The following is a 27,064-nucleotide window of genomic DNA, read 5'->3' as shown; positions in this document are numbered from 1 at the left end:
CACCTGACACAATTCCTATCTGGTTATGCTTTACCCTAATAAAATAATACCATAAACGAACGGTAACCCAAATGACAGAACTATTCCACTTTTTGTTGGATGATACCCCGAACAAGTAAATAAGCATAACAAAAACCACCCCAAAGGGACTGGGTTCAATCCCAGTCGAGACCGACGGGATTTTCTGAGGCATAAAATCTCTGATCACGCATTGGTACTCAGTACGGTAAACAATATCGACGGAAAACAAATCAAGGAAAAAAATTATAACAAAAACAATTGTATTGCCCCCCCCCCCCCCCCCCCTTCAGCGAGTCATTTGGTCAGGTGACTCTCCACACACGAGGTGACAGAGAGCCACCTGACTCGCAGAATAAGGGGGAGTATCTACATCGTTTCGGTCACGCAAGATCACCCTTCTGTACGGAATGTGGAATTTTTGAGCAAACGCCGGAGCACGTGGTCTTTGACTGTCTTAGATTTGACGCAGTGCGAAGGGAGAGCTCTTATATCGTCCATGAAATGTATCGAGATGAGGGCATCTGGAATGCCGCCAGCTGGGCAGTCACTCAAATACTGTCTGAACTGCATCGAAAGTGGAGAGAAGATCAGCGAACTAGCAACGCCGGCTAGCTGAGCTGAAGAGAGGTGCATGAGCATTAGTGCATTCTGGTGTAGTCCCAGGGGTAATCCAGCAAGAGGTGAGTGAGGTAGGTTTGGTGGGTAAAAAATTGCTGGATTGCTGCATTTAAGAACACTAGAGCAATAACCCAGCTGGGTGATATGCCACCATGTTATTGAAACCAACATCTGAAACGTCACAATTCAAGTGTGAACTTCAAAAATGGCAAATCAGAAAATAATGTTTTATGAGTTATAAGTTTATTTTTCATAAAATGAAAGCAAAAATATTAAGAATATCTAAAATATAGGTCACGCCTTTTTTGAAATTCTGGCTTGAATCTTCTATTTGTTTACAAATTATGAGCTGTCAGGGGGGCCCACAATTCGCGGGCCCGCAGCGATGTTAGCATTGTTAGCTCTTGTCAAGGCAAGGTAAACAAGATAGGGTTGCCACCTAGCTGCAATAACCCTATTGCATTTTGAAAGTTCCTTCTTAAACACACACATACATTTTCTCATCTCGTCAAGCTGAATCGATTGGTATGAGTTATGACATGACACTGGCGCTGGCTGCGGGCCTCGGATCGAAAAAAAGGATGTTATTAACTTACTAAAGTTTTATTTTATTGAAACAAATAAATACTGATAACCATTAAATTTTAACGATTTTCGATTGTTGAACATTTTCACTTAATACAATGCATTTTAAATGCTGTATGTTTCGACCTTTTTATCTGAGCTCCACTACAGGCTAAAGTCAGGATTAAAAGTATGAACGGCTATCCAAATTCGTTCAAAACTGTCAAAATGTATTGCTTTGTTGAAGTGGAACGGATTTTGACTGTTTAGTTTCATGACGGCCGTCCATACTTTTACTAAAGGGTTTTACTCCACACAACTATCTTCCTCAATGGTACCTGGCACGGTGGATAAGATAAGTACTCAACACTTTGAATTTCAACTGGCACTTGTCACAGGAAATAGTCTCCACTTGATGGTCAGTTTTCAAATGACATGGCAATCCAGCAGGATGACTGAAAACTTTGCTACAGTCTGTACATGTATTAAGATTTGAATCGTATCTTATACATTTATGCTGCTGCAATTGTGCCGTCGTTGGAAATCGCTCACTGCAAGTTTCACAGTTATTAAGTCGATGAGCATCATGAGACATCATGTGTTGGCGTACCTCTTCGATTGACTTAATAGTCGCCAAACAAATGTTGCATTCAAAAATATGAATAGGCTTCCTCTTCCCTTGTTTGGGTGAATTTGTATTAGTTGAAACCGCGCTCGCCGATGCTCGCCCATTGTTTCTACCATCTGCAAGAATCTAGAAATACATAATTATAAAGGGCTATAATAAGCTCCTACAGAACAATAATTGACAGTGAGCATGCATAAGGGCCTATACGCGATGATCGATTCTCTTCGTCGATTTTCTCTTTTGTTAATAACTCGCTAGATTTAACGTTTCTCGGTGCGTTTGCTGTTGCTTTTGATAGCCAATACAACCTACCTGTTACTAATCTGCATTGAACAAATTCTAGAAAATTGTTTCGCTTAGCTGTAGCAATGCAAAGAGAAAATCGATGAAGAGAATCGATCATCGCATATTCGCCCTTATGCATGCTCTCTGTCGAATTTATTCGGTTGTTCGACTGGCATGTGGGGAGATTTCTTTTTTTATTGCTTTCTCAGTCTACGATAATGCAAATGGTCCGTTTGGCACTGTCCGACGTTTCGGCCATTTATTGTGGCGTTTTTCAAGGGTAAAACAGTCCACCGTTATTTTGAGTAAGAATGGCCGAAACGTCGGGCAATGCAAAACTGACCGTTTAGCCTACACACTTAGTTTTTTCTAAGGAGCTCGGCTGTACAAATCTCGGCAAAAATAAGTTTCACTGAGATCTCAGCAAAAGTGACATTTTTTGGTTGCTGAGTCTCGGATAATGCTTAGCTGAATCTCAGCAAACAAATGAAATGCAAAAAAAAAAAATTTCCGAGATTTGCACAGTCGAGCTTGGTAGAAAAAACTAAGTGTGTAGACCGAGAAAGCCACAAAACAAAAGAAATCTTGTATAACAAATTAACGAATAGTACCGGTTGATCAACTGTCGTTATCTGATTCTTCAATTGAACAGTCCTTCCTTTCACCATGTCATGCATTTGTCTGTGCGACTTCAGGTGCTTCTCCGACTTAAGCCATCGCCCGCATTCCATGCACATAAAAGCATTCTTCTGATTGTCTAGCAAAGTATTTCCAATGTCGGGTACGCTCAAATGATGAACCGTTTTCAGATGCTCTTCGTGTAGTTTTGTGGAAAGAAACGAATCATCACAAAGCGAACACACAATTGGCAACTGATGGGCATGGTTCTTCATATGAGCTTTAAACCAGTGTGATCGGGTATAGTGACGCAAGCAAAATTGACAGATGAATGTTGAGCTTCCGTGGGACAAATAGTGGGCGACCAGTGTATCCACGTTCAATAACTCCATTTTACATCTGACACAGCAAAGAAGTCTTCTGTTTTCGACCAGTTTGTGTCCCATAGCTTTCCTGTTGATAACAGTGGTAGAACTCATTTGGTCGCATTTGGATGGTTTAATCTGTAAATATTTCTAAATTCAGTTAAATAATCTTTAATTTGTTGTCTAGTAGAGCAGATGAAACTTACCAGTGCTGGATCAGAAGTCACCTCGCCTATTTTTGGTTCATTCAAACTCTTATCATTTTCCAATATTTCGTAAGACGGATCATTCATTTCCAAAACCGCTAAATCTATCGATTCGTCCCATTCTAAAATGTTTTGTTCTAAATCGAAGTCGCTACCCGATAGGGTATCCATGTTTTCCTTCTTTGAACTGTCAGTATCAAATAATGCAGCCACAACTTGGTAATGACCAGTTCCTAGGCTGCCCTTCTGTACCATACTTGCAAAGTTTTCCGGTAGGTATAAAGCAACTGGTTGGACGACGTTGTACAACATTTGACCAGTGCTACATGATGGAACAATGGTCATGATGCTACTGTCTACGAAATATTTATCGACAGAACTACAGCATGTACGATGTTGCAACATTTCTTCTATCGATTTAAACTCAGTTCCACACATATTGCAAACGTCTTTCAATGCTTGGATGTCATGGCTCTTTTTGCATTCGGCATCAGGAGAAAAATCTCCACACGCTGGGCATAGGTAACCAAGTTGGTTCTGTGGTTGCCAATCAGTGTTGACGAAACGAGGAATAACAGCGCAAATTTTGACCTAAAATGTACCAAGCCTCATGTTAATGCTTTTTAATGAATTATGTATTGCTAAACGAACCTTCCGATGAGTTTTCCCCTCAGAGACAAGTTCATTATTGGTACTCAGCGTTGTTGGTTTGATGAAATTTTCGAAATCAACACCTAAAACGTCGGTGATATGATCATTGTCACACACGGGCTCCAATGATATACCGTTACAAATATGACATACATAAATACGCTCGTAGGAGTCCGGATCAAGTGACGACAATGCACCGTTTTCCATTGTGGTTCAGGTTTGGAGAACAACCCAGGTAAATTTTCGAAAATAGATCGTAATGGTCACGTAGGCAAGCAATGCGTTGAAACTGCAATTTAGTCAAATTAAATTTATGTTTACAATGAAGATACGTAACTGCTTTGCCTAAGCTTAAACCTACAATTCTTTCAAATTTTCAATTTTGGACAAAAAATTGTTAATGCTTCAAAGTTCGCTCAATTTCAAGTTACTCGCCGCAATTTCTACCATCTTTCCTGTAAGCCCTGGAAGTACAGCCAATCATTTGCTGATTACAGGGTTTTTGCTAAATGGGAGATGTCCCAACGACAGGTAGGGGTAAGAGGGGCATAGTTAACAGGTGGGACATAATGAGCATCTCGTACTCCAGTCATAAACCTTTAATTGTTTGAAATAAATTAACTAGTAGTACACACTTAGTTTTTCCTTCCGAGCTCGGCTGCGCAAATCTCGGCAAAAATAAGTTTCTTTGAGATCTCAGCAAAAGTGACATTTGATTGCTGAGACCCGGATAATGCTTAGCTTAGCTTAGGAAAATTAAATGTTTGCTGAGAGTAAAACTTTTTTTGCTGAGATTTGCACAACCGAGCTCGGTAGAAAAAACTAAGTGTGTAGGTTCAATATCACCGTTGCAATGATTAATGATCAATTATTTTGTTTCTAACCATAAGAAATCCAAGGCTACAGCACAGGAAGATCACTATGTCTCACCTGTTCACTATGCCCCTCCTTCCCTTATGCCTAAACTAAGAACTGAATTATACATCCAACTAAAATATTGTTGACTCACAGCTTACATATGGGTCATTCCATCTCAAGTGACCGAGAAAATGCATTGACCCTCTCCGGTGTGAACCAAAATTGCTAGGTTTACTTATTTTAGGCCAAAACTAAAAAATCGAAAGTTTTGAGTCAATCGGCAATAAAGCACACGGTGCGAACCGGTTGGTTCAGTTGCCCATCCCTGGTTTTTCCGATTCGTCATTTGGCGTGGTTAGGTTTGGTTTTCCTAGATTGGGCTAAACCAGACAAATTCAGAATATGAGTGAATTTCTAACCCAAATATGGATAAATATTATCCATATATAAATTAGTTTAATTCAAATTTAACTTAAATTTACCCATATTTGAGTTAATAACTTACCCATATTCTTAGTTTGTCCGGTGTAGTTTAATCTGGGTAAACCAAAGCTACATTCGGGTTATCTGTTTTTAGCGTGTGTAGACTATTACCGAAAACATAATTTTAAGAAGACTGGCAACTTTGCCAGAATCCAAGATACAGTAGCGCTGTGCTTGAGCGGAGGTGGCAAGCAACGCATAAACCTAAACCTTTGAGCGGCAGATGACACGATTGCGTCTGTCTTATGGATCTCATGACGATTGTATGAGAAAATGGGAGAGTTGTCAGTCTCCTTGACAGTATCGTCGCACTAACCTCAATTTACCTGTTTAACAACTCTCAGATCGTAAGCAAACCATACAATATTGATTCCTATGGATACAAATCAGTGACACTAGAAGACCCTGTGCCTTTTGAGACAAAAGTTGATGAACAGGTAAAAGGGAGGTTCACGCGACGCCACTGCTTCTTGATATGTTGCCGTCGCTTCAACTGAGAAGACCATAAGAAGATCAAATATAGTATAAATTTTGTTCTAAAAAGTCGTGTTACATTTTGAATGTGGAATCCATCCATACCATACGTAATGTATCTACCAGTTGGCGTTGTTTGCATGGGGATCTTATGCTATGTTCAGACTGCAAAGTTATATCGATTGTGTTACATTGCCACAAAAGCCGTTACCCCGAATATCACTTCACGAACGCTATTACTCAGAAAGGTCACTTCCCCGAACTACATTTAGCCTTCCTTTGATTGCTGCTCGTTCACATTCGGGGTAAAGGAATTCGGAGTCCTGGCGTTCGTCGCAGTGATATTTGGGGTATTGTAGTACAATCATTTGATATATTGGGGTGTGTGTGTATTTACAATCTTCTAACATTATGGATAGAATCCTCCTGCAACCATCTTTTATATAATTCCAAGAAGCTTAAATCTGGGAGTTAGAAGGTGATAGCTTTATCGCAACTCCAAAAGGCCATTTCAAGAACGCAAGCATTCCGAAGCTATTTTCGATACGATAAGGGGCCAATACATTTCAATGTGGGAATCAATGTACTATCTAATGTACTGGAACTTTCAATCAAGCGGTATGTTGTTGTTGTTTCATCCTACTGGGAGTAGGATCGAAAAGCCGGCGCCGGTGGGGTAATGGTAAGCGTGACTGCTTTCTCACCCCAATGGGTATGGGTTCAATCCCAGCCGAGGTCGGTGGGATTTTTCTGAGGCATAAAAATCTCTGGTCACGTCTTCCTGCGGAAGGGACCATGTGTATTGAATGGGTGCGATATCCTTAGCAGGTGTGGAAAAGCTGCCTTCCTACACATTCGTAGTTGGTGGCGTTACTACCAACTACGATACTTTTAAATTGAATGTTTAAATGCATGTTCGATGAACAACTTTTGCTGGTAAAGCTGCCTCTCTATGACTCGTGGCCGAGAGCGTCTGTATTGTAGATAATACGGGCAGGTGGATAATAAGTGCTCAACTGACAGATGTACAGGGTGCGTGACGAATTTTTGCAGTAAATGGCATATTTGAGAAAAAATACACCAGTTAGTTATTCTAGCAATGAATTTTGTGCGATTTTTTTTCGCAACATATGGAAGTTGTAAGTAAATTTATTCAAAAAAAATTGCCTTCCCTTTCGACGACTGTAGTTAGACGCTTCCGGAAACTGCAGTATGCACGTTTTAAAATGTTTCGATCCATAGATTTTTTTTTCCTTTGGTTTGTTTTTTTCCGTCGATCTTGTTTTCCGTGCTGAGCACCAATGCTACCGACGTGCCTGGAAGGCAGCTCCCACTCCTGGACCCTACCTATCGACCCATCAACTCATGAACCGGGGACCAACGGCTTTACTTCCCATCCGAAGGAAGGCGTGATCAGAGATATTATGCCTCAGAACATCCCGGCGGTGCCGACTGGGATTGAACCCAGGCCTGCTGGGGTGAGAGGTAATCACGCTTACCACTACACCACCGGCGCCGTTATCGATCCATAGATGTCATCACTGCCTTGATTTTAGCTTTTAGCGACTTAAGTGTGGTGTGAGGGGTTCTATTGGTATCCCGTTGGACGACGCCCTATACAAAATAATCCAACGGATTGATATCGGGACTGCTTGGGGGCCAAATTTCTTCCTCCCAAATTTACGAAATATTTTCCGTAAGCCATTTCTGTGCTTCATTAGCAGTATGAGCAGGTGCTCCGTCTTATCACTTTCCCAAGCCTTTTTTAATATTATACACTGTTCTTTCAGACACATTTACCGACCGAATTATTTCTTTCATGCATACTCCGGCGCGCAACAAAGCGACAACGGCTGACAGATTGCTCTCTTGTTTCGACATCTTTACGTTTACTCAACATTGTTTGTTTAAATCTTACACCTAACAGTATAAGCTATCCAGTGCTGCCAAATATATCTAAATCATGATGCACAAGCATGAGAAATTACTATTTGAAATTTACTGCAAAAATTCGTCACGCACCCTGTATTGCGGAAGTGCCGCAGGGAATGTGGAAGTTTGCCACCCCTGTCATGTTTTGAGACAGCTTGGTATAACCGGTACGCAATCTGGAGAGAACCCCCTGGTCTTTCCAGTACCCGATATCTCATTTTCCAGTTTCCCAATTAACTCTTCGCAGGAAGCTCATGTCCTGGTGGTTCCATCCAGCTCCCCATGCACTTTACGAATGTTAATAGCTAATAGATACGAAAACGAGAAAATGGGTGATTGGATGAGGTCTCCGTTAGCTCAGTCGGTAAAGGCGTAGCTACAAAGCAAGACCATGCTGGAGGTGGCTGGGTTCGATTCCCAGTCCGGTCTAGGAATTTTCCGGGTTGAGACATTTCTCGACTTCCCTGGGCATATAAGTATGATTGGAGTATGAGTGTACTTGCCACACAATTATACCAACAATCAAAACGAAACTAACGATTTTAAATTGGCTCACTACTTGACTCATCTATTCTGCCCTTTTCAGCATAGTTGTCCTATTCGTTAAAACAGCAAGCTGAGAAAAACGCTGTTGAAGATTTTTTTTCCATGGGCTCTTATGGATGGGACAACATAGTTTTGTTATTTTTCGCGACATTTTCTGAACAAAGTAGGATTTTTTTCGTGTACATTGTAAAGTGATGGTACTTGACAATCGATTCCAATGTATAACTCATAATCGCCAAAAATGCTAATGGGACTGTTATGCCGCACAGGGCAGTATTGGTCCCAAGCAAATCGATTAACGTGCCCCATTCTAGTCAAAATTCTAGTACTACACAATGTTTGTTTTGATTCGCTGTGAAAGTTTGACAGATAAAATGAGGGGTTCGTGGATTTTCCTATGTTTAGAGGGGTACATCGATTAGCTTGGGACCGAAGATAGTACCACAGCTGAGCCAAAAAGTTGAGCTCGATTCTTCGGGACCTTCTGGTCTTAGAGTTACCTCTATGATTATACTAATACAGAAATAGTACAGGCATCGAAAGCTTTCAATTAATAACTGTGGAAGTGCATCTAGAACACCAAGTTGAGAGCACGCAATAAACTAATATGCGATAAGCAATAAGCTTGAAATGCGAAGAAAAAGAAGGGTGATAGGCTGTAGTGTGAACGGCTAACCTATATTGCCCATAAAAGCATATCAGTCCCATCTGGAAATCAATCATCAAAATGCTGAATATTTTATTTTTCCGTAGATTCTTATGGATGGGACAACCTATATTTGGATTTTTTTTACAATATTTTATGAACAAAACATATAATTTTTAGTGCAGTGTAAATTGTCAGTAGTTTACAATCGGTTCTAATGGATAGATCATTTCTGACAATTATATGTAATTCTATTATGCTTTTAAGGGCATTATTGCATTATAATGATGTTGGTTTACGTAGGATAGCTAAAATTCGAAAAATAATTAGCTAGACATTTCAAAAGGTCCTATCTGCATTGATCGATTCTCTTAATCAATTTTCTCTTTAGTTAATAACTCAGTTGCAAAACCTTGCCCTGTAGTATTTTACGTTTTGGACGCTAGATAAGAATCTCCTTTATCAAACTCTGTGGTAGAATTAGCGCTAAATCTGTTTGCATAGCAGTGGTTATGAAAAGAAAAAGTCGATGAAGATAATCGATCAAAGCAGATAGGACCATTTGAAATGTTCATCGAGAATTGATTTTCGAATCTTTCTTTACAAAAGTAGATAGGTGCATTTGATAATCCTTGATATAACATATATTTTGTTTTCAATTATCAAAAAATTATTAAATTTTCTATTTTTCATGAGGTACAATCTATCTGACAATTATTCAAGCTGAACATTGCATTAAGTCCTAATTAACATTCACAGATTCTCTTCGTCGATTTTCTCGCTTTGTATCCCCACGGCCATGTTAAGGTATTTCCAGGTATTTTCCGCACACAGATCGGCAAAAGAAACTTTTATCTAGCATCTAATACCACCGACAAACCGACATGAATGACCATAGCAAAAACAATAAAATTTCTGATTTTCGGGCATAAGTCAGAATTAAGTGTCATTTCGGTTTGTCGGTGCTAATACGACAAACACAACAAGAAACGGTTATGTGCTCAAGTTATTAACGAAAGAGAAAGTCGACGAAAAGAATCTATCAATGTTACTTAGGACCTAATGCAATGTTCAGCTTGAATTCTTTCAAAACTCCCGTGAATTTACATTTCATAAGGGCTTCTCGATCTCATACGACCTATTCAAAAAGCACTCCAGAAATATACTCATGTAAACTCACAATAAATGTGATATCGACACGAACACCATATTATCAACAACAAAAAACGACTTACTTACTAAGCTGAAACACAGAATACCTACATCTAGTAGAATTTCCACAAAATATCACCAACTTAGTCACTATTTCCACTTACAGAGGTTTTTTTCTAAGAGTGGAATCAGAAAAAAGATGAATGCAACAGGAAACGGAAAGTTCCCTACAAGAGAAAAACATAGAACATTGATGCAGGGCTGTCAAAACCAAGATGTGTATATGGATAAAAATAACAGTCGATACGACAGAGTAACTTGTCAAATCGACGTAAGTACTTTAGTATACAATGACTTCAAACCCTGACTGGTGCGCCGTCCTGAATGAACTATATCCATCTCTTCAAGGTGGTTTGTTTAAAAGGACGTTAATAAATGGAAGCATGGAAGCTAACTGGTGCGGACTCGATCGCATTCAATTTTCAAGTCATTTTTCTTGAAAAATGTTATCTTTCTTACATTTGTTTATCCAGCTTTCCATGCTCGGTAATGGCGGCCTGTTTGTATGAATAAATGTATCCTTCACTGTGCTTTTTGACACTAACTGGAGGGCGTATGTTGTTTCATTTTCTTCTGTTCCTGGGAGAGAGAAAAGGAGGGGTAAAAATGCGAACCTCCAAATAGCACAGGGAAGGATACATTTATTCATACAAACAGGCCGCCATTACTGAGAATGGAAAGCTGGATATCCTCTCACTACTGTTCACAAGTTGGTGCCTTTTTTCCAGAAAAAAAATAGAACTTGTTCGTGACTTGAGCATAGTTTGTATGTATTCACGCAGAAAAATTTTCCGTCGAAACATACAAATTTGAGGTAAATTTAAACTTAAATTCAGTTTGTTCTGGCCACAAACATAAACTAGGTTAATTACAAACGTATTCCATGTTCGAATCCATTGTTAATAATGTTTAAAACAAAAATATTGTTACGTTTATTTAAAAAATATTCGTGTTGAAAATAAACGTGAATATTTTTGGTAGATTTGACAACTATATAGAAACAAAACTAAATATGTTTATTTTAAACATGCTTTCCATGTTTAAAATAAAATAAAAACATATTTTGAAATTATTTTAGCATTTGAATGCGGGATAAAACAAAATATTTAAAATGGATAGCAAATAAATAGAAATCGGCAGACAGGGCATCTATTTTCCTACTATTTTTTGGTGCGATTAAGGGTGGTCTATGGGTGTTGGAATCCGGGTCCGAGATCCGGGGGCCGTCGGAGTGGATTTCCGGGGGTTCCAGTTCAGTAAAACCGGTGAAAATTTGTGATATTAGCGTCGTTTTGTCGTTTCTGACACTGGTCCTGATACCTGAGCTCATACCGGTCTCTTTCTACGCTTGGTGTTAAGGGACTATCTGTTATTCTTTCAACGTCGGGTGAGGATAATATGGAGATCGGCATCAGCAACGACGGAGTGAAGTTGATATTGAGGGGTTCCACCGGTTTTGTCGAGCTTGGAACACTTGCTTGCGTGGGTTTCCGGACCCTCTGCTTCGATTTCACCGCTTGCAGCCCGTTTTCGGTTGAGTTTGTCGAATGTAAACAACAAGGAACAAAGGACACGCTGAAAATTGTTTACCCATATTATGTATTGTTGAAATAAACATCACGGAGAACAAATTCGTTAAGTTAAGATAACAATCCTAATAGTTACTTTCACATGGAAAAATATTGTTGTTTGAAAGAAACCTATAGTTTTTCCAACATTAATTTGACCGTCAACTCAATCATATCTACCTAATGGATTCAACCACAAACGAAGTGACAGACGGAGCGGCTCGAAAACTTTGGTGACGCACCTGCTATTGCAATTTTTCAGTGTATCACATGGCAACACCACCACTACTGGATTGTACCACATGGCAACACTACTAATGGATTGTACCACATGGCTACTACACTGAACCAATATGACATATTCCTGTTATGTGGAAGTCTAATAAATTTGCGCTATAAGATAATCCATTGAAAATGATATGATTGAAAATGTGTCAGGTAAATTCTATATGAATATCTGATACATTTACAATGCTGATAATTTGGTAACTTATATATGATCGTCATATGATAAATGAAAATCGGTCAAATTATAATAATTAACTGAAATGGATTTGAAACCCATAAGCATAAGCTTTACTTTTCACCAGAATATAATATATGTGTCATAAATCAATCGAAGTAAAGTTTATGTGAAAATCACATGAAAATAACTTCTTCTTTTGACACATGTATTTAATCGATTTCTAAAAATAAATCGAAAAATAAACATCAGGCAGTGGGGAGCTTTCCCAGTTGTGTCTTTTTTTATTGTAGCTGATTTGGGATTCGATCAAGAACTGTTGAGGTGTGATGCTTTCGGTGTCTGCGCTCGATTCCACTGGGCCACGGCTGACTTCAAGATTGAGCTCGTTCAATTAGCATGAAGTAAGAACAGCTCTCCTGACATGAAATGTAGTGCAACGTTATGCTCGTTTTGCTAGAGTGAAGAAAAATAGCACTGACAAATTTAAGCTCCGTTTCGGTGGCGTCGTGTATTCAAATGTTTCTTAATGCTCTTGTGTGCAATAAAACAAACGACTACATTATATGAGTTGATGGAACTGGTTTATGAAGTTCGAGTACTAGTGCTGGAATCTGAATTAACCGTGTAGAAGGCAATTAGAATCTTAGCAAAGTAAATATTGCAGTAGAATCATTTTTTTATGGAACAATAACAAACAAAGATTATTCAATACAGTATAATTGTTGTTAGCAATAGTTAGTTCGACTTATCAATAATTTAATAAATTATAAAATAATTTATAAAGAACAATCATGTAAGATGTTTTTATTGGGAGCGATATTCTTCCCGGAAAACCATGCCAAAACAAATGTTTGCTGTTGAATTTCTTAAAAGGCAAATCTATATGACTATATAATGATTGGAATAGATCTGTTTACAATATTTAAACCTCAAAAATCAAAGGAAGCTATTCCAATGAGATATACACGTTTTCCTATACTGCAAAGTTAAATGACAGTCCAATAGTTTCTACATGTCTGTTTGCACGCGACATATCAACAAACGTCAAAAATCGTTAAAAGCAACTCCAATAAAATATACATGATTATCTTATAAGATATATCTTTTAGTGAGCAATATTCATCATGAAAACAGGTATATTTTACTGAATTTTCTCATAGTGCAAACTCATATGATTTTCCATTAGTTTCTAGATGTTTGTTCCCACCCATTACATATCACCAGTTTTTCACCATGAAATATATCAGACAATATTCATACCCTAATAAAAATTGTATGGTTAATTTGCTTAACGACGTGTTCTGGGTATCATCCAAACCATTTGTGGAATAGTTCAATGATTTGGGTTATCGTTCGTTTATGGTTATTTTTTATTAGGGTATACATCTTACCTATCGCTAACCACGTTCCAAGCAAAGTTTTATCAAGTACTAAGCATGTGAAATTACGATAGAAATCATTCCATATCGCAGTCATAGTTTTTAAGTGATAATCCGATGGAATCTATCAATCATCACATAGAATGAATAAATCTGCTGACATTAATATGTTAAAAGATGGATCCAATAAACGGTACATGTCGATTTGTTTCAGTGTAGAATGTTTTGGTTCTATCTCTTTCACTCTACTCTAAACTGAAATGCATAAAAAAAATGACAAAATGATACACTCTTTGCACACTGTCAAAGATCATATTGCACACAAATCAACTATGTTCAAATCAGAACAAAAATACTAGCCCATCTGGTGGCTGATGGCACAAGCTTCTATGAAAATTCTATTACAGCGAACCTTATTATTTTAATTGATTTCTTCGCCAGTTAGTCGTCTGTCACTTCGTTTGTGGATTCAACTGTTCATCTTATACTCAATTCAACTATAACATTGATCAATTATAACAACCGTCAAATGTAATTTAGTTGTCACTTGAAACAACTAAATTACATTTGACGGTTGTTATAATTGTCAATGTTATAGTTGAATCATTATAAATTCACATACTTGTGATGCGTAGAGCAGGCGATAAGATAGCTGGCTCTCACGCAGATGAACACGGTTCAAATCTTGTTGAATGTTCTTGTTCACCTTTTTAATGATTTTGCAGTTGTGTTTTTGAGATCGATAAAGAAGCAAAACAAATTTCCTTAATATGTCGATAATGAAGAGCAGTTCGTTTAATAAACATTGTAAAAATTTTGCTTCCCTAACAATAGTTTTCTTGAATCAACTAAAGCATAGTTGTATTTTGAAGTTTGACGTTTGTTAATCTACTGAAAAAAAAAAATTTCTTTATTAGAGAGATTTTTAGCCAATTGAAAAATATAGTTGAGCCAACCGAGGAGCCAACTATGGACTATAGTTGTTGCCCTCTATATATAGTCAAATCAACTATAAATTCGGGTTATCTCTAAAACAATTGAACAATATAGTTATTTTGACCGGAAAAATAATTAATTATATGATTTGAGTAGTAGCTATACTGAAGATCCGAGAGATGTCGCCCCTTCAGTGGTAGGAAAATCATTTTTGCAGTATGGAGAATATCAGAAAATCCACGATTTGTGACTAAACATGCTTTCACAGAAGGAAACAAATAAACGAGTGTTTACCTTATCACCATAGTAATGTACTCGTGCAATTTTTGTGCATCTAAAACTGCCCATAAAGACGATAATGAATAAAAACTGAAAATGTTCATGCATTTCCAAATGGTTTCCTACCATTCCCAAACAACAAAACATGATTAATTGCGTCTGTTCTCTGTGATGCTTTTGAATTTAATCGAAGACATCATATCAAGAAGACTGGCAACTTTGCCAGAATTCAAGCGACAGATACAAAAGCGATGCGCTTGAGTGAAGGCGGAAGCAATGCATAGAAAAATTAGCAAAAACACAAACCATTCTTCTGAGATTGTAATCTTTGCTATCAAATTCGTTCGAACCATTTACCTTTGAGCGGCAGATGACGCGATTGTACCTGTCTCATAGCGTTCGTATAAGAAAATGGAAGAGTTGCCAATTTTCTTGATTTGTTGTCTTCGATTTAATTCAAACACGGCGAATGAGAACGACTCAAATTTGAGTATAGTTCACTCATAATCACCAAAAGTGCAGGAACTCAGCGATGAGTAAAATTTGTCTCATGTTTTTCCAGGTTTTTCCAGGATTTTCCAGGAAAAAATTCTCGAATTTGAGAAAAGTAAAGATTGGATTCACTCAGTCTATTGGTACTACTCAGAGACTGAATAAAATTTTCGTCAATTTCCTCATTTTCCGGCAGATTTTTAAGGTTTTCCATAGGAAACCATGAGACAAATTTACTCATCGCTGAGTTCCTGCACTTTTGGCGATTATGAGTGAACTAAACTCAAATTTGGGTCGTTCTCATTCGCCGTGAACATACATTTTTTTTTTGTTGAACACGTGTTTTCAATTTACTTTGAACTATTTATATATTTTTGATTGAAATGAACAAAATTTGGTTCCGTGCAGACTGCTTGGCTCCCAAAGACAGTTCGTGACAAGTTTGATTCTGGCTCCTTTTGACGTTCATATTTTTCGAATCTGCTTCTCCCTCCCAGGCAGCAATCACGCTGTCTGTTTTGATATTTTAGTATGGATTTGATAGTTGGATTAGCGGAGAAATCCCGATAATCCGGCGATTATTTTGTCGGATGAGCGGGGGGATACTGTTAATATTATTTTTATATATACCTTGTCCGCTCACACCCCTATCAATCATCGAATAAATCATCGCATGATTAAAACTTACAATCCGTTTTATTTGAAACGGTGTGCTACGGGAAACAAAATTCAAACAAACTTTCAGATCGTACGAAACGGCGCTCGTTTTATGTTTTTCTCCCAAATCGTCAACTAAAAATCAGCTTCCCTAATTTTTCATGCTATTTAACGTTTTTAATTTTAGTGAAGTTTCATTGTAAAGTTAAGTGTTCTTGCATTCAGCAGTTGGGAGTTTGAAAAATGTGGTCCAACTTTGAGCTGGTATCGGTGGAAGACGAAACACTGAACAGTGCCTTCTGTACCAACGGTCTGTTCCGGATTTCAAGTGATGAATTGGTAAGTATTATTTGAAGTATGATGATAAGTATGCTAACTTAAATGCAATTGCCAGGTTGAAAAAAATCCACGCGTCATCGGAATCTTACAGAACCGACGTATGATACTGTCGATTGACAAGACGTTGGTTCTGTTCCAGGATGAAAACCGATGCAACGAAGGTAATATATTGGATGTTTCGCACGATATCGAGTGCATTGCGACTTCCGAGAGTGGCGATCTAGTCATTTGCGGTTTATCGAATGGAACCACTACCGGATTCCACGTTAAGGGCGCTAATTTGTTCAGTTTGTGAGTTGAAATAGATGATAAAGGTGGATCAGGAGTGATAAAATACTGATTTTCCAGGTCTATTCACCCGGATGATTTTAATCCGACGGGAAAAACGTTTGCCGAGCTCCGACAGGTCAACGGTAGTTATTTCATTCAATGCAACCGAGGTCCTGTGTACCAAATCCTGATCGATGAAGTGAAGGTGAATGAATCGATGAAACAACTGGACAGCAGCGGAATGGATGGTACCTTGAATTTCGAAGATTGCATCGTTGTTAATCGGATTTTGGAAAAACACCTACGAGAACCGATCACCAGTTTTGTACCAATGGTCAGTTATGAGTTGGAAAGCGATTCGACCTATCCGCTGATGATGTCCACGAGCACCGAATCAATATACTTCCAAGGGACCGAAGGGTTTGAGAAGATTCCATTGAAGCCAGAGTACTGTGGCATCAGGAAGGTGTTCAACTTGGTGCATTGCTAGTAAGTACATAATTACAATGACACTTTATGTCGAAATAAACGCCATGTATATTTTCGTTGTTATAGCATCGCTCTGACTTATAGTGGTCAGCTGTTTGAAATTTGTCCTATTACAAGGTTGGCTTTAGATCTGCAAGTATCGTACAAAATTGATGATATTATTATCATGGAATGTACTTCCGACGTTATAGAACTGTTACTGCTCACGAAAGCAGACGTAAATGGGACCCGTTTGATGAAGATTGTCGACTTTCCTTGTTAGTATAAATTATTCAATAAGAGGTAGATAGTTCTATAAAACTAAATTATTACTTTTACAGCAATGGAATGCAAGTACGAGCTTGACATGCCTGAGCACGTTTGGCTGGTGCAGCAACCGAAAAGCGCTGTTAATATCTACTACGTCACTGGCAACGCATACGACAAGCAGCAGGTTCAGGAAATCGAAATGAAGATTCTCTCCGAAACGCAACCATCGCTCCGATTGGACAAGTTGATCCGCAAGGGTCGACTCGAAGAAGCGGAGGAGTTTGCCAAACAGTTTGATCTAAGCCTTCAGCTGATTCATCAAGCGAAGGTGCGATGTTTGTTGGCTCAATTGGCGACCAGTAAGTACCCGGATGGTGATGAGCAGCAACAAACCTTCGCCAGAATGATGAATGTTTTGAGCATGATTGATGATTCGACATTCTTTGTAACTGTACGAATGGCTGCCATCCCTGAGCGGAACATGAAGAGGCAGTTCCTGCGGTTCCTACTAGATAAGGTCGATGTAAGTTGAAGACTATTAGACACTATTATAACATGGACTTATTTATAAAAATCAATACTTCCAGAATGGTTGCCATGAAGCTACGGAAATCAACGAACAACTTCTCAGGTTGGACACTCTGAAGCTCATTGATCCATATGAAGTGGATTCGGAATGGCAAAACTTTATCTATCATCAAAATCTCACAAAACATTGCATTGAGCTATTCAAAACTGACATGCCGGCAGCATGTCTCATCTGGTCCAGGCACATCTCATCGATAATTCTCAACATGGACGCGTTGAAAATCAGCAGTCTTCTCAAATCCATCCCCGAAGACACGCCTCCGCTTGATCTGATTCAGTGGCTGATGCATTTTGTGCCACCAATTCTACAACACCTCCCGCAAATGATGCGCATACTGATTACCTTTGTTATTGGAAAAACGAAGGCCCTCCAGTTTGCGCCCTTCTGGCCGAAAGTTGGTCTCACGTTCATAGACGATGTCATTGCGATTTTCAAAGACGTGAAGTTTCCTATAATGGACATGCGATTGCAGTATGAAACGAACATGGAGGAGATGCAGCAACTTAGCGATGCCCTCAAAGACCTCACACTGCTCAAGGAAAGGTTTAACCTGAATGCAAACATCGATGATTTCCTTCAGGAAACCAAAGAGCATACGGCCTTTAGATTGATGCAAACAGTGCAACTGACGAATCTCAGACGTATCGTTGTAGAATTCCTCTATCCCATGTTCGTTGGCCAAGAACCACAGCTGCAGAATTCCATCATCCAATACATCCAGTTCCTGATCTCGAACCAGAACTACAGCTATTGGGAGGAACGTTGCGTCATTCTGGTCGAGGTCATCCATAACGAAGATCTCAAACTGAACTGTATTCTGGATATTCTAAAAGCATCACCCGTTCCGTGGTCGGCCGTAATTACCCCGCTGGTAAAGTATGCCAACTCGGACCACCCGATTGCTGGAAGTATCCTAATCGAACAACGTACGCAAATGGTGAAAATTATCAAGGTAAAGTACGGTTGGCCTGTGAAAAGTCAGGATTGTTTGCGCATGTTGGCCAATCGGGTGCTGAAGATGCGCGACGCCGCCATGCTAAACGATATCAAAGAGTTGACCGATTCGGCTCCAGAGATTTCCTACGCCGTGGACATGAACGTGATGCTACGACTTGCCGAGTATAGTGAGTTCGTTTCCGCTGTACGGTACATCGACGGTCTTGACGATGAGCGAAGGCAAGATTGCTGCCGAGGGTTGGTGGAAATTGTTATTGTAAGTACTTATTGGCTTATGATGCGCTTACAGGGCGGAGCGAACCTTATTTTAATCCATCTTACTCACAAGACTTCGTTTCACAAATCACTGAAGGCTCCGACATTCGATTCGACCTTCTTAACACAGAGAAGGGTTGCGGAAGCAATACCTACACGAGCCTACACGCTAAGAACAGATAACATTAATGTATGGAATATCGACTTCATTATAGCTAGCGAGATTTTTTTGCTAGGGATTTTTTTCCCTTGCCTCAATTCCTTAAAATCCTTGGATAAAGGACGGGTCAAAACTAATAGCGAATTAGTTTTTGATTCAGTTCCAACCTGGATCGGGTATCAAGATTGGGTCTGCTTAATGCCTTTCAAACGTCAGTATTAACGTTTGTTTTTGAAACCTGGCACGGGTTGAGGTTCGCACTGACAATAAGGTCGGGTTGGTACTGGTTCCAACCTAGATAATAAATAAATTCGCTATAAGTGATTGATTACTGGAGACTCACGTTAGGTTTTCTTGTTTTCTTTCAGCAAATGCTTGATAGTGGTACTCCTGACGATCCACACACGGACAACTATGTCGAGCTGTTGCAGATGCTCAAATTTCGATGTCCTCCAATGAGTCAATCCGAGGTCCGGGAAATGCTATTTATTATAAACCTTCGCAAAGAGTTCCACCTGGAGGTTCGACGAGAGCATCTGGTCAACGGAGCTGATCGTCAAAAGCTACTGCACGTCGGTATAAAGAATCTACTGCTCAAAATCAAAGACGATCGCGTAAATTTTGTCCCCGCCTTGTTGGGTGGCATGAAGCGCTTAACACAAGCGCTGATGTTCGACTTACTGGAAGGTCTGTACGAGGTATTGAAGATGGTTGGAAATGTGCATGTAAGTTGTGCCGTGTTGGCCAAGGTCGCGGAAATAATCGATCCGGGACGCGAAACGCACGAAAACTTGCACCGTTTGGTGGCATTGCTATTGGTTCATCAAATGCGGTACTTTGAGGAATCGCATGTCAACTGGGAGTTGGATCCGTTGGCATATCCACTGGCAGACATGCTGCTTAGAAGTTGCTACAACGAATCAACTTTCACTGAGATTGTCAAACTGGAACTATTGCGTTGGGTTCAGTTGGGAAGCCATTATTACGATGTTGACGTTCTGGAGGAGTACAGCAAACGAACAACCTTATCAGAAAAAGTGTTCAAAATCATGTTTGAAACAGCTAATGGCAAAGATGCTCCCGCGAGAAGAAGTCACAAACGGGACTCCCTGTCAACCTTCGACATGGTACAAACGAAAAACGATGCTACGGAAGTGACCAAACATTTGGACGACCAGGAAACGATAATCAAGTGCATCGGACAAGCGTTGCAGGTCGTTGTGGGAAGTTTACAAACGGAAAGCATGGAATCGCCACATCGGTACTTCCACGAATTGATTGCTCCGATTGAAGTGGAAACCGTTGCAATAGATTTCAAATCCACCTTGGAATCCTTGATCAAACACAAAAAGTATCCAGCTGCAGTTAAGTTGGTGGAACTGGTCCTAACTTACCAGGAGGCAACAGGAGTTGTTATTCCACCTGAGTTCGCTGAAAACTTACGACGCAAATCTCTCAAGTACTTCCTGTCGCAAAAAGAACCCGATTACAGCAGTAAGTTGCAATTTACTTCTGTATGGTTTGAAAACTTACTACCTATTCTATTGTCGTACCTTTTCAGTGGCCGTCTCCATTCTGTTCAAATGTGCGTCGCGCGATAAATGTTTGGAGTACCTACGGACTAACATGGTGAATGAGTCTCAGCGGGCCGCTTTCCATACTCTGCTAGAGTTCTACTATATCAACATCGGAGATATGGAACGAGCAGTCGTGGAACGGGGCCACCGAATGCGCTTTAACTTCTTCTACGAATTGTGCAAACTGGACCCTTCGCTAAAGACAAAGAAAACTCTCTCATTCCACAACATATCAGAACTAACTAAGGAGATGAAGAGCAAAGTGTTGAGCGTAGAGTTGTTGCGCAAATTGAGTGAGAACTTCTCCTGGGACTATCAGCAGGTGCTGATATCGCAAGTAATAACCGTGTTGAGCTTGCAGGAACTTGAATTTGAGGTGCAGCAAGATGCATTTGGAAAGGAAGTTGTTGTCATTAAAACAACCGTAGAAGACATCCTGAAGCAATGCCAGGCGTATATCAACGAAATCACAAATCACGTGCTACTGAGTTCAAAGCTGACGAAATTCTTGGAAGAAACCAATTTCTACTTCTACGAAATGTACCTCAGCGTATTGGAAATCTTTTCGCAAATTAATCAGATGCAAGAGGAGCTGATTATTTGGGAACGGATTCTGGTTTACCTCCGAGACGGCCTGACGATGAAACGCAACCATCGGGCCGGGCAGATCGAGCTGGACGCATGGTTGAAACTTCAACCGGATGGTGGTATGCTTCCCAAGATTGCAAAATATCGACTACCATTCCTGCTGCTCGTACGCCACCCACTGAAAAGTCTACTGAAGGAAGGAATCACCATTGAAAATTACAAAAAGATCTTGCTGCTTGTGCAGATGAAAGCACCACTGGAAAACATGGATCCAGTGGAGTTGCAGGATTATTTCTGCAAATCTGCAGTTCTCAACTCGATTTCCGAGTACAAAATACAAGCGGAGGAGTTGGCTCCGACTGCCGGATGGCATCTGCAGCCCGTCAACAATGCATTCCTTCAATCGGTAAGTTCTCAATTTTCCGGAAAAAGGGACATTATTTGTTTTAATTTCTAATCTTTCAGATCCTGCGCGTTGTGGACTGCGTTTCGGATCTATCCTCCAAGCTGTTCATCTTGTACTACGTGACTAACAATGCACCGGAGGGAGCGGACCAGGTAGAGGCTGCGTTCGAATGTTACAAATTCGCGTGTCAGCACGAGGATGCCTTGGCCAACAACGCCGATACAAAAGATAAAATGGAGAAAATTATTCGTAAATATCCCATTTATAAGACACAGCATTTGCTACTACAGTACGGCATAAACGACGATAAATTGTGTGCACTGGTCAAGAATCCACAGGAACTAATCAATGCTCTCTACAGCGAGACAATACAACGAAAGGTCGACATCAACAGCTTGGTTTGCGAGATTGCAAAGCTTCACCAGCTGGATATCGACGCGATTCAGGTCAGTTTGATCCAAAAGTGGCTCTCGATACTCGGACCTAACAACGACTCGAATGGGAATATGGAAGAGACCATGTACGAAGATCACAACATGTCGGTGGATGAGTCGGACGCCGATGTTTCGGCTGATGAGTATGTTGCCCGAGCTCACTATATCCTGAAAAGTTGGAACAAGGAAAAGAGTGTACAGTTCCTCATTACGCAACTTTGCACCGGAGATGCCGGAGTGGATGCCAAAAAGCAGCTGCAGATCTACGACTGTTTCAGTAAATTGATCGACGATCAATGCATGTCGTACGTTGATGTGTTTAATCCGAACCATTACATCGTGCTAAAATGCATCTACTTCCTGAAATCACTTGGATTCAACAACTTAACGGTGAGCAAATTTGAGGAAACCGAAAAAATGACACTTCTGAAGCGCCTCTGGCAATCACATGCTACCAACACCAAGGGGTTAGAAGTGATCGCTTACATTTGCCTAGGATACGACATCTTCGTACCGCAGATTTGGAATGGTGTACTGAAGCAAATGGCTCGTACCAACATGTTAAGCCATCTTACCATGCTGCTGGATATCATTTCGGCTCGGGAACAACTGAACAACCTGGAAGGCTTCCGGATGGCTTGGGAAACCATAATCAAGGCTCCCTTCCGGAATGCAAGTCGTGTTAGATCGTTCGAAGAAGATGCTGCATTAGCTAAATCGTTAATCATGCTCCAAAAGTGTCCTATTTCGTCGTCATTAAACCTGCTGGAAATAGCGGAGGTTTGCAACAATGCGAATCGAGCTAATATGGCTGCAATCTTGATACCGTATGCAAACGATGACCAAAAAGATTCGATTAAAAAGGTAATACTGCCGTTGAGCTCCTGAACCTTTCTTATGACTACATGTAAGAGAATCCTATTTATCTTTCAGCTCGTTTCGAATAACTTGGAACCTACTCTGAGACAGCAAATCCTCGAACTGGAAGAGTTTGGTGTCGCTTCCGTGATAACCAAAGCCGTGTGCAGTGAGCTCAATCTCAACAAGTAATCATTCATCGCTCTCATACCATCTAAGGTTTTAATTATAACCGGTGCTAACGCTGGAGCCATTCTCAAGATATATTCGCATAAGTTAGAGTAAAGATTTTATTGAAGCGTAATCTCGTACGAAATTAAGAAGAGTTTCATGTATTTGTGCGTGAGGAAAGAAATCCTTGGGCTGTATGAATAGCAAGTCGAGAAGGAGAAAGAACGCATCGTGCATTGGAAGGTAAAATGAGCTGAACAAACTGACTGGGTATGGGTAATGTATGAATATGTTTGTAATTATTTCAGATCAGAACGGTCTGTGTTCCGTGCAGGCAGGTGAGTGATTCGTTATTCTCTTTTGTTTCCGCAACTTAACGCATAATTAATATTGCCTGACTTTATTTACCTCAACTGACCCTTCCAACTAATTTTAATTCCGCAAAAAAGGTGGAATTTTATAGCTCCCCGGGGGCATCTAGAACATGTGCTCTTTTGGATGGTTTTAGCCTGCATGGTTTAATGCAAATTAATTCTGTACCAAACAGAAACTATCGGCTGCTTGATCTTGTGTTGGTGAACGAAGCCGCCGCACTAGAGTGCAGTGTCGCTGAGGCATCCGAGCCTCTGATACATCTAGACGCCGATCATCCAGCGTTGGAAGCATTCATCAATCGATCAGTTCCTGTTCTCTATGAAAACATCGTTGATGTACAAAACCTGGACTTTCGTAGAACTGACTACGTCGCATTGAATCACTCACTGACCCAGGTAGATTGGCAGTCGCTTGACTTGTGTTCGTCCATTGATGAAGCCGTTAACTATTTCGACGAAGTTGTTAGCCGATTAATAATTGATTGTGTGCCTCTGAGGAGACCTGCTCCAAAACCTGCATGCTCCAATGCTCGACTACAACACTTGAAGCGTGTAAGATCGAAGGCTCTTCGAAAATACAGCCAGTCCCGTAATCCATTTACCAAGCGATTATTTTCGTTAGCAAGTAATTGCTACCGAATATACAACCGTTTTCTATACAAGAAGTACTCAAGACGTATGCAGTCCAATCTCCGGCGTAATCCTAAGCTATTCTGGACGTTTGTGAAGACAAAAAGGAAAGAGGATGGGCTACCGGTTGAGATTCATCTAAGCGATAAAAGAGCCAACACTTCTTTAGAGAAATGCAACTTCCTGGCTGAACATTTCAAGAGTGTTTTCAACGATTCAACGGCATCGTTAAGCCAAGTTGCTGAAGGGATCAGAGATACTCCCAGTGACGCGTTCAGCTTTGATATTTTGCGGTCACATTGGACCTCGTCGACTCTGCCATCCAGAAGCTGCAATTCTCGAACGCTGTTGGGCCTGACGGCATTCCATCGTCCATACTCAAAAGATGCTCAACAGAGCTTTCCTCTCCGCTTTCAAAGCTGTTCAATATTTCGTTACAACAAGGTGTATTTCCCTCTCGTTGGAAATCTTCGTTCATGTTTCCGATTTTCAAGAAAGGAGACAAACAAAATGTGGAGAATTACCGAGGAATTACTTCACTTTGTGCCTGCTCACTTTCGAGATAATCATCAACGACGCTTTATTTGCCAGCTGTAGAAACTACATTTCTCCTGACCAACATGGTTTCCACCCCAAAAGTTCGATCTCAACAAACCTCGCTCCTTTCATTTCCCTATGCCTACGGAATATGGAGGCAGGGGCACAGGTGGACGTCGTATACACGGATCTCAAGGCTGCTTTCGACCGGGTTGATCATGCCATTCTAATTGCCAAACTCGAGAAGCTTGGTGTTTCTCATGGACTCACTCGTTGGTTTGAATCGTATCTTACCAATCGATAGCTTTGTGTGAAAATCGGGTCTGAACAATCGGAATATTTTTCAAACAACTCAGGCGTTCCTCAAGGCAGCAATTTGGGACCGCTGCTATTCTCCATATTCATTAACGAAATCGGTTTGATACTTCCAACTGGCTGCCGGTCATTCTATGCAGACGATGTCAAGATGTACGTGGTTGTGCGGTGCTTTACTGACTGCCTGCGGTTGCAGCACCTGATCGATAGTTTCGAAGAGTGGTGCTCTAGGAATTTTCTCACGTTGAGTGTTCAAAAATGCAATATCATCACTTTCCTTCGCAAGCTAAAACCTATTCCATTCAATTATACGATCGATAACCAACCTCTGCAGCGTGTGGACAACGTTCGTGATCTAGGAATTACACTTGATTCTACTTTGACATTTAAGCTACATTACACGGATATCATAGCCAAAGCTAACAGGCAACTCGGATTCATCTTTAAGATCTCTGTTGAGTTTCGAGATGCTACCTGCATGACAGCTCTATATTGTTCTCCAGTGCGATCGATCTTGGAATTTGGTGTAGTATACTATGGTATGGTGTCCGTATGAAACAGTTTGGATAGCGAGAATCGAGTCTGTTCAGAGGAAATTCGTTCGTTACGCTCTTCGCCACCTTCCTTGGTACGATCGTACGAACCTTCCACCCTACGAATATCGTTGCCAACTACTGGGTATTGAAACTCTTGAACGTAGGCGGAAGATTAACCAGGCAGTTTTTGCAGCAAAAGTGCTGATAAGCGAAATCGACTCTCCCGGGATTTTGGCTGAATTCGAAATCTATGCACCTGCACGAGTTCTACGATCGAGAAGTTTCCTGCATCTCGGACCCCGTGCAGCTAATTACGGATTACATGATCCAATACGGTTCATGCCTGCCCGTTTCAATGAATTCTATGTTTTTTTTCGATTTCAACTGCACAGTGGAAACATTTCGTCAACGGATTCAACGTAGTCTGCTGGATAGGTGACGATACGGTTCGACACATGCAACTGCTTTCAATCAGCAAATTGTTGCAAGACGGTGAGTAACTGTCCATTAATGTACATCTGATGAATTTTGCTACCTGTTTCCTTTTTTGTTCCCGATCAAGTCTGCGATGACGGCCTCGACTGATCCAAGGACAACTCCATGTCATAGGACGAGGTTATTTTTTTTTTTTTTTTTTATGATGAAGACCATAGTATTATTATTATTATTCGGTGTTTATTTTTATAATTGATGTGTTGTTCTGTCCTTTTTATATTGTTCCTTGTATTTTGAAAAGATATGGGATTTTTACGCCTATTTGCGCAAATATTTGCCAAATAGGCTTTTCCCCATCAATCTTCATTTAGACAACAAAAGTCCGATGAAGAGAATAATAAATAAATGTCCACATGTTCCGGGTACTCAACATTACCGCGGTTTTGATTCAATATTATTTTGACCACACCGAACATGTCCGGTTGTGGCCCTAGCCTCTAGGCAATCACTAGATTCCTATTGATATTATTTTCGAAGTGTTATGTGATTTGATGTGTCGCACATTTTTGGTCATTTCTAGTCTAAAGACCCGTGCTCACCGGAAAATGTTCCGGTCATATCTCCGGAACCAGTTTATCGATTCCGAAAATATTCAAAGTTACCTCTAGTATGGTCTTGCTTTATAGCTGTGTCCTTATTTACTGAACTAAGGGAGGCTCCTTTATTTAGTGCATGGTGAACTCAAAAACAGTCGGCCCTCCGGGTCTCGCTCCGAAAGTCGATTTTTCAAGCGGTGTCTTAACTCTACGGAAATGGATCCGGATTTTAGGATGTACTTATCGATTGGACAAGGTGACGATGAATCGAGTGATGTGCTTTGTCCGAGCTTCGGGGACACTCTGGAGCCCCTTCGAATCTCGAGGGGCAAGGTGATGGGCTTTCGTGTCTGCTATTTATTATCGCTTTGGAATGTGTAATCCGAAGAGCGGGATAGGTACGACTGGTACGAGT

At 40.3% G+C, this 27,064-nt stretch overlaps 2 protein-coding genes across 2 annotated transcripts; one reads left to right on the top strand and one right to left on the bottom strand.

The window, feature by feature from the left end:
- Positions 1–1,259: 1,259 nt before the first annotated feature.
- Positions 1,260–10,240, bottom strand: LOC135698376 (zinc finger protein 729-like). The gene is made up of 5 exons (XM_065218310.1): positions 10,159–10,240; positions 3,957–4,245; positions 3,306–3,896; positions 2,728–3,237; positions 1,260–1,957 (listed from the first exon to the last, which is right to left on the bottom strand). The coding sequence occupies exons 2-5, from the start codon at positions 4,161–4,163 to the stop codon at positions 1,532–1,534; spliced, it is 1,734 nt and encodes a 577-aa protein (XP_065074382.1). The 5' UTR covers positions 4,164–4,245; positions 10,159–10,240; the 3' UTR covers positions 1,260–1,531.
- Positions 10,241–15,997: 5,757 nt separating this feature from the next.
- On the top strand, positions 15,998–23,359 carry rod (rough deal). The gene is made up of 10 exons (XM_065218279.1): positions 15,998–16,223; positions 16,279–16,514; positions 16,572–16,982; positions 17,049–17,239; positions 17,303–17,754; positions 17,819–19,033; positions 19,561–20,686; positions 20,754–21,763; positions 21,823–23,061; positions 23,131–23,359. Exons 1-10 carry the CDS (start codon positions 16,128–16,130, stop codon positions 23,245–23,247), a joined length of 6,093 nt encoding a protein of 2,030 aa, XP_065074351.1. The 5' UTR covers positions 15,998–16,127; the 3' UTR covers positions 23,248–23,359.
- Positions 23,360–27,064: the final 3,705 nt, after the last annotated feature.

The sequence above is a fragment of the Ochlerotatus camptorhynchus genome, unplaced genomic scaffold (genome assembly GCF_037179485.1).
Source record: "Ochlerotatus camptorhynchus isolate MF236.1 unplaced genomic scaffold, CSIRO-AGI_Acam_v1.1 ptg000085l, whole genome shotgun sequence".
Taxonomy (NCBI): Eukaryota; Metazoa; Arthropoda; class Insecta; order Diptera; family Culicidae; genus Ochlerotatus; species Ochlerotatus camptorhynchus.
The sequence above is the reverse complement of the archived record's forward strand: the minus strand, read 5'-3'. Positions and strand labels throughout refer to the sequence as shown.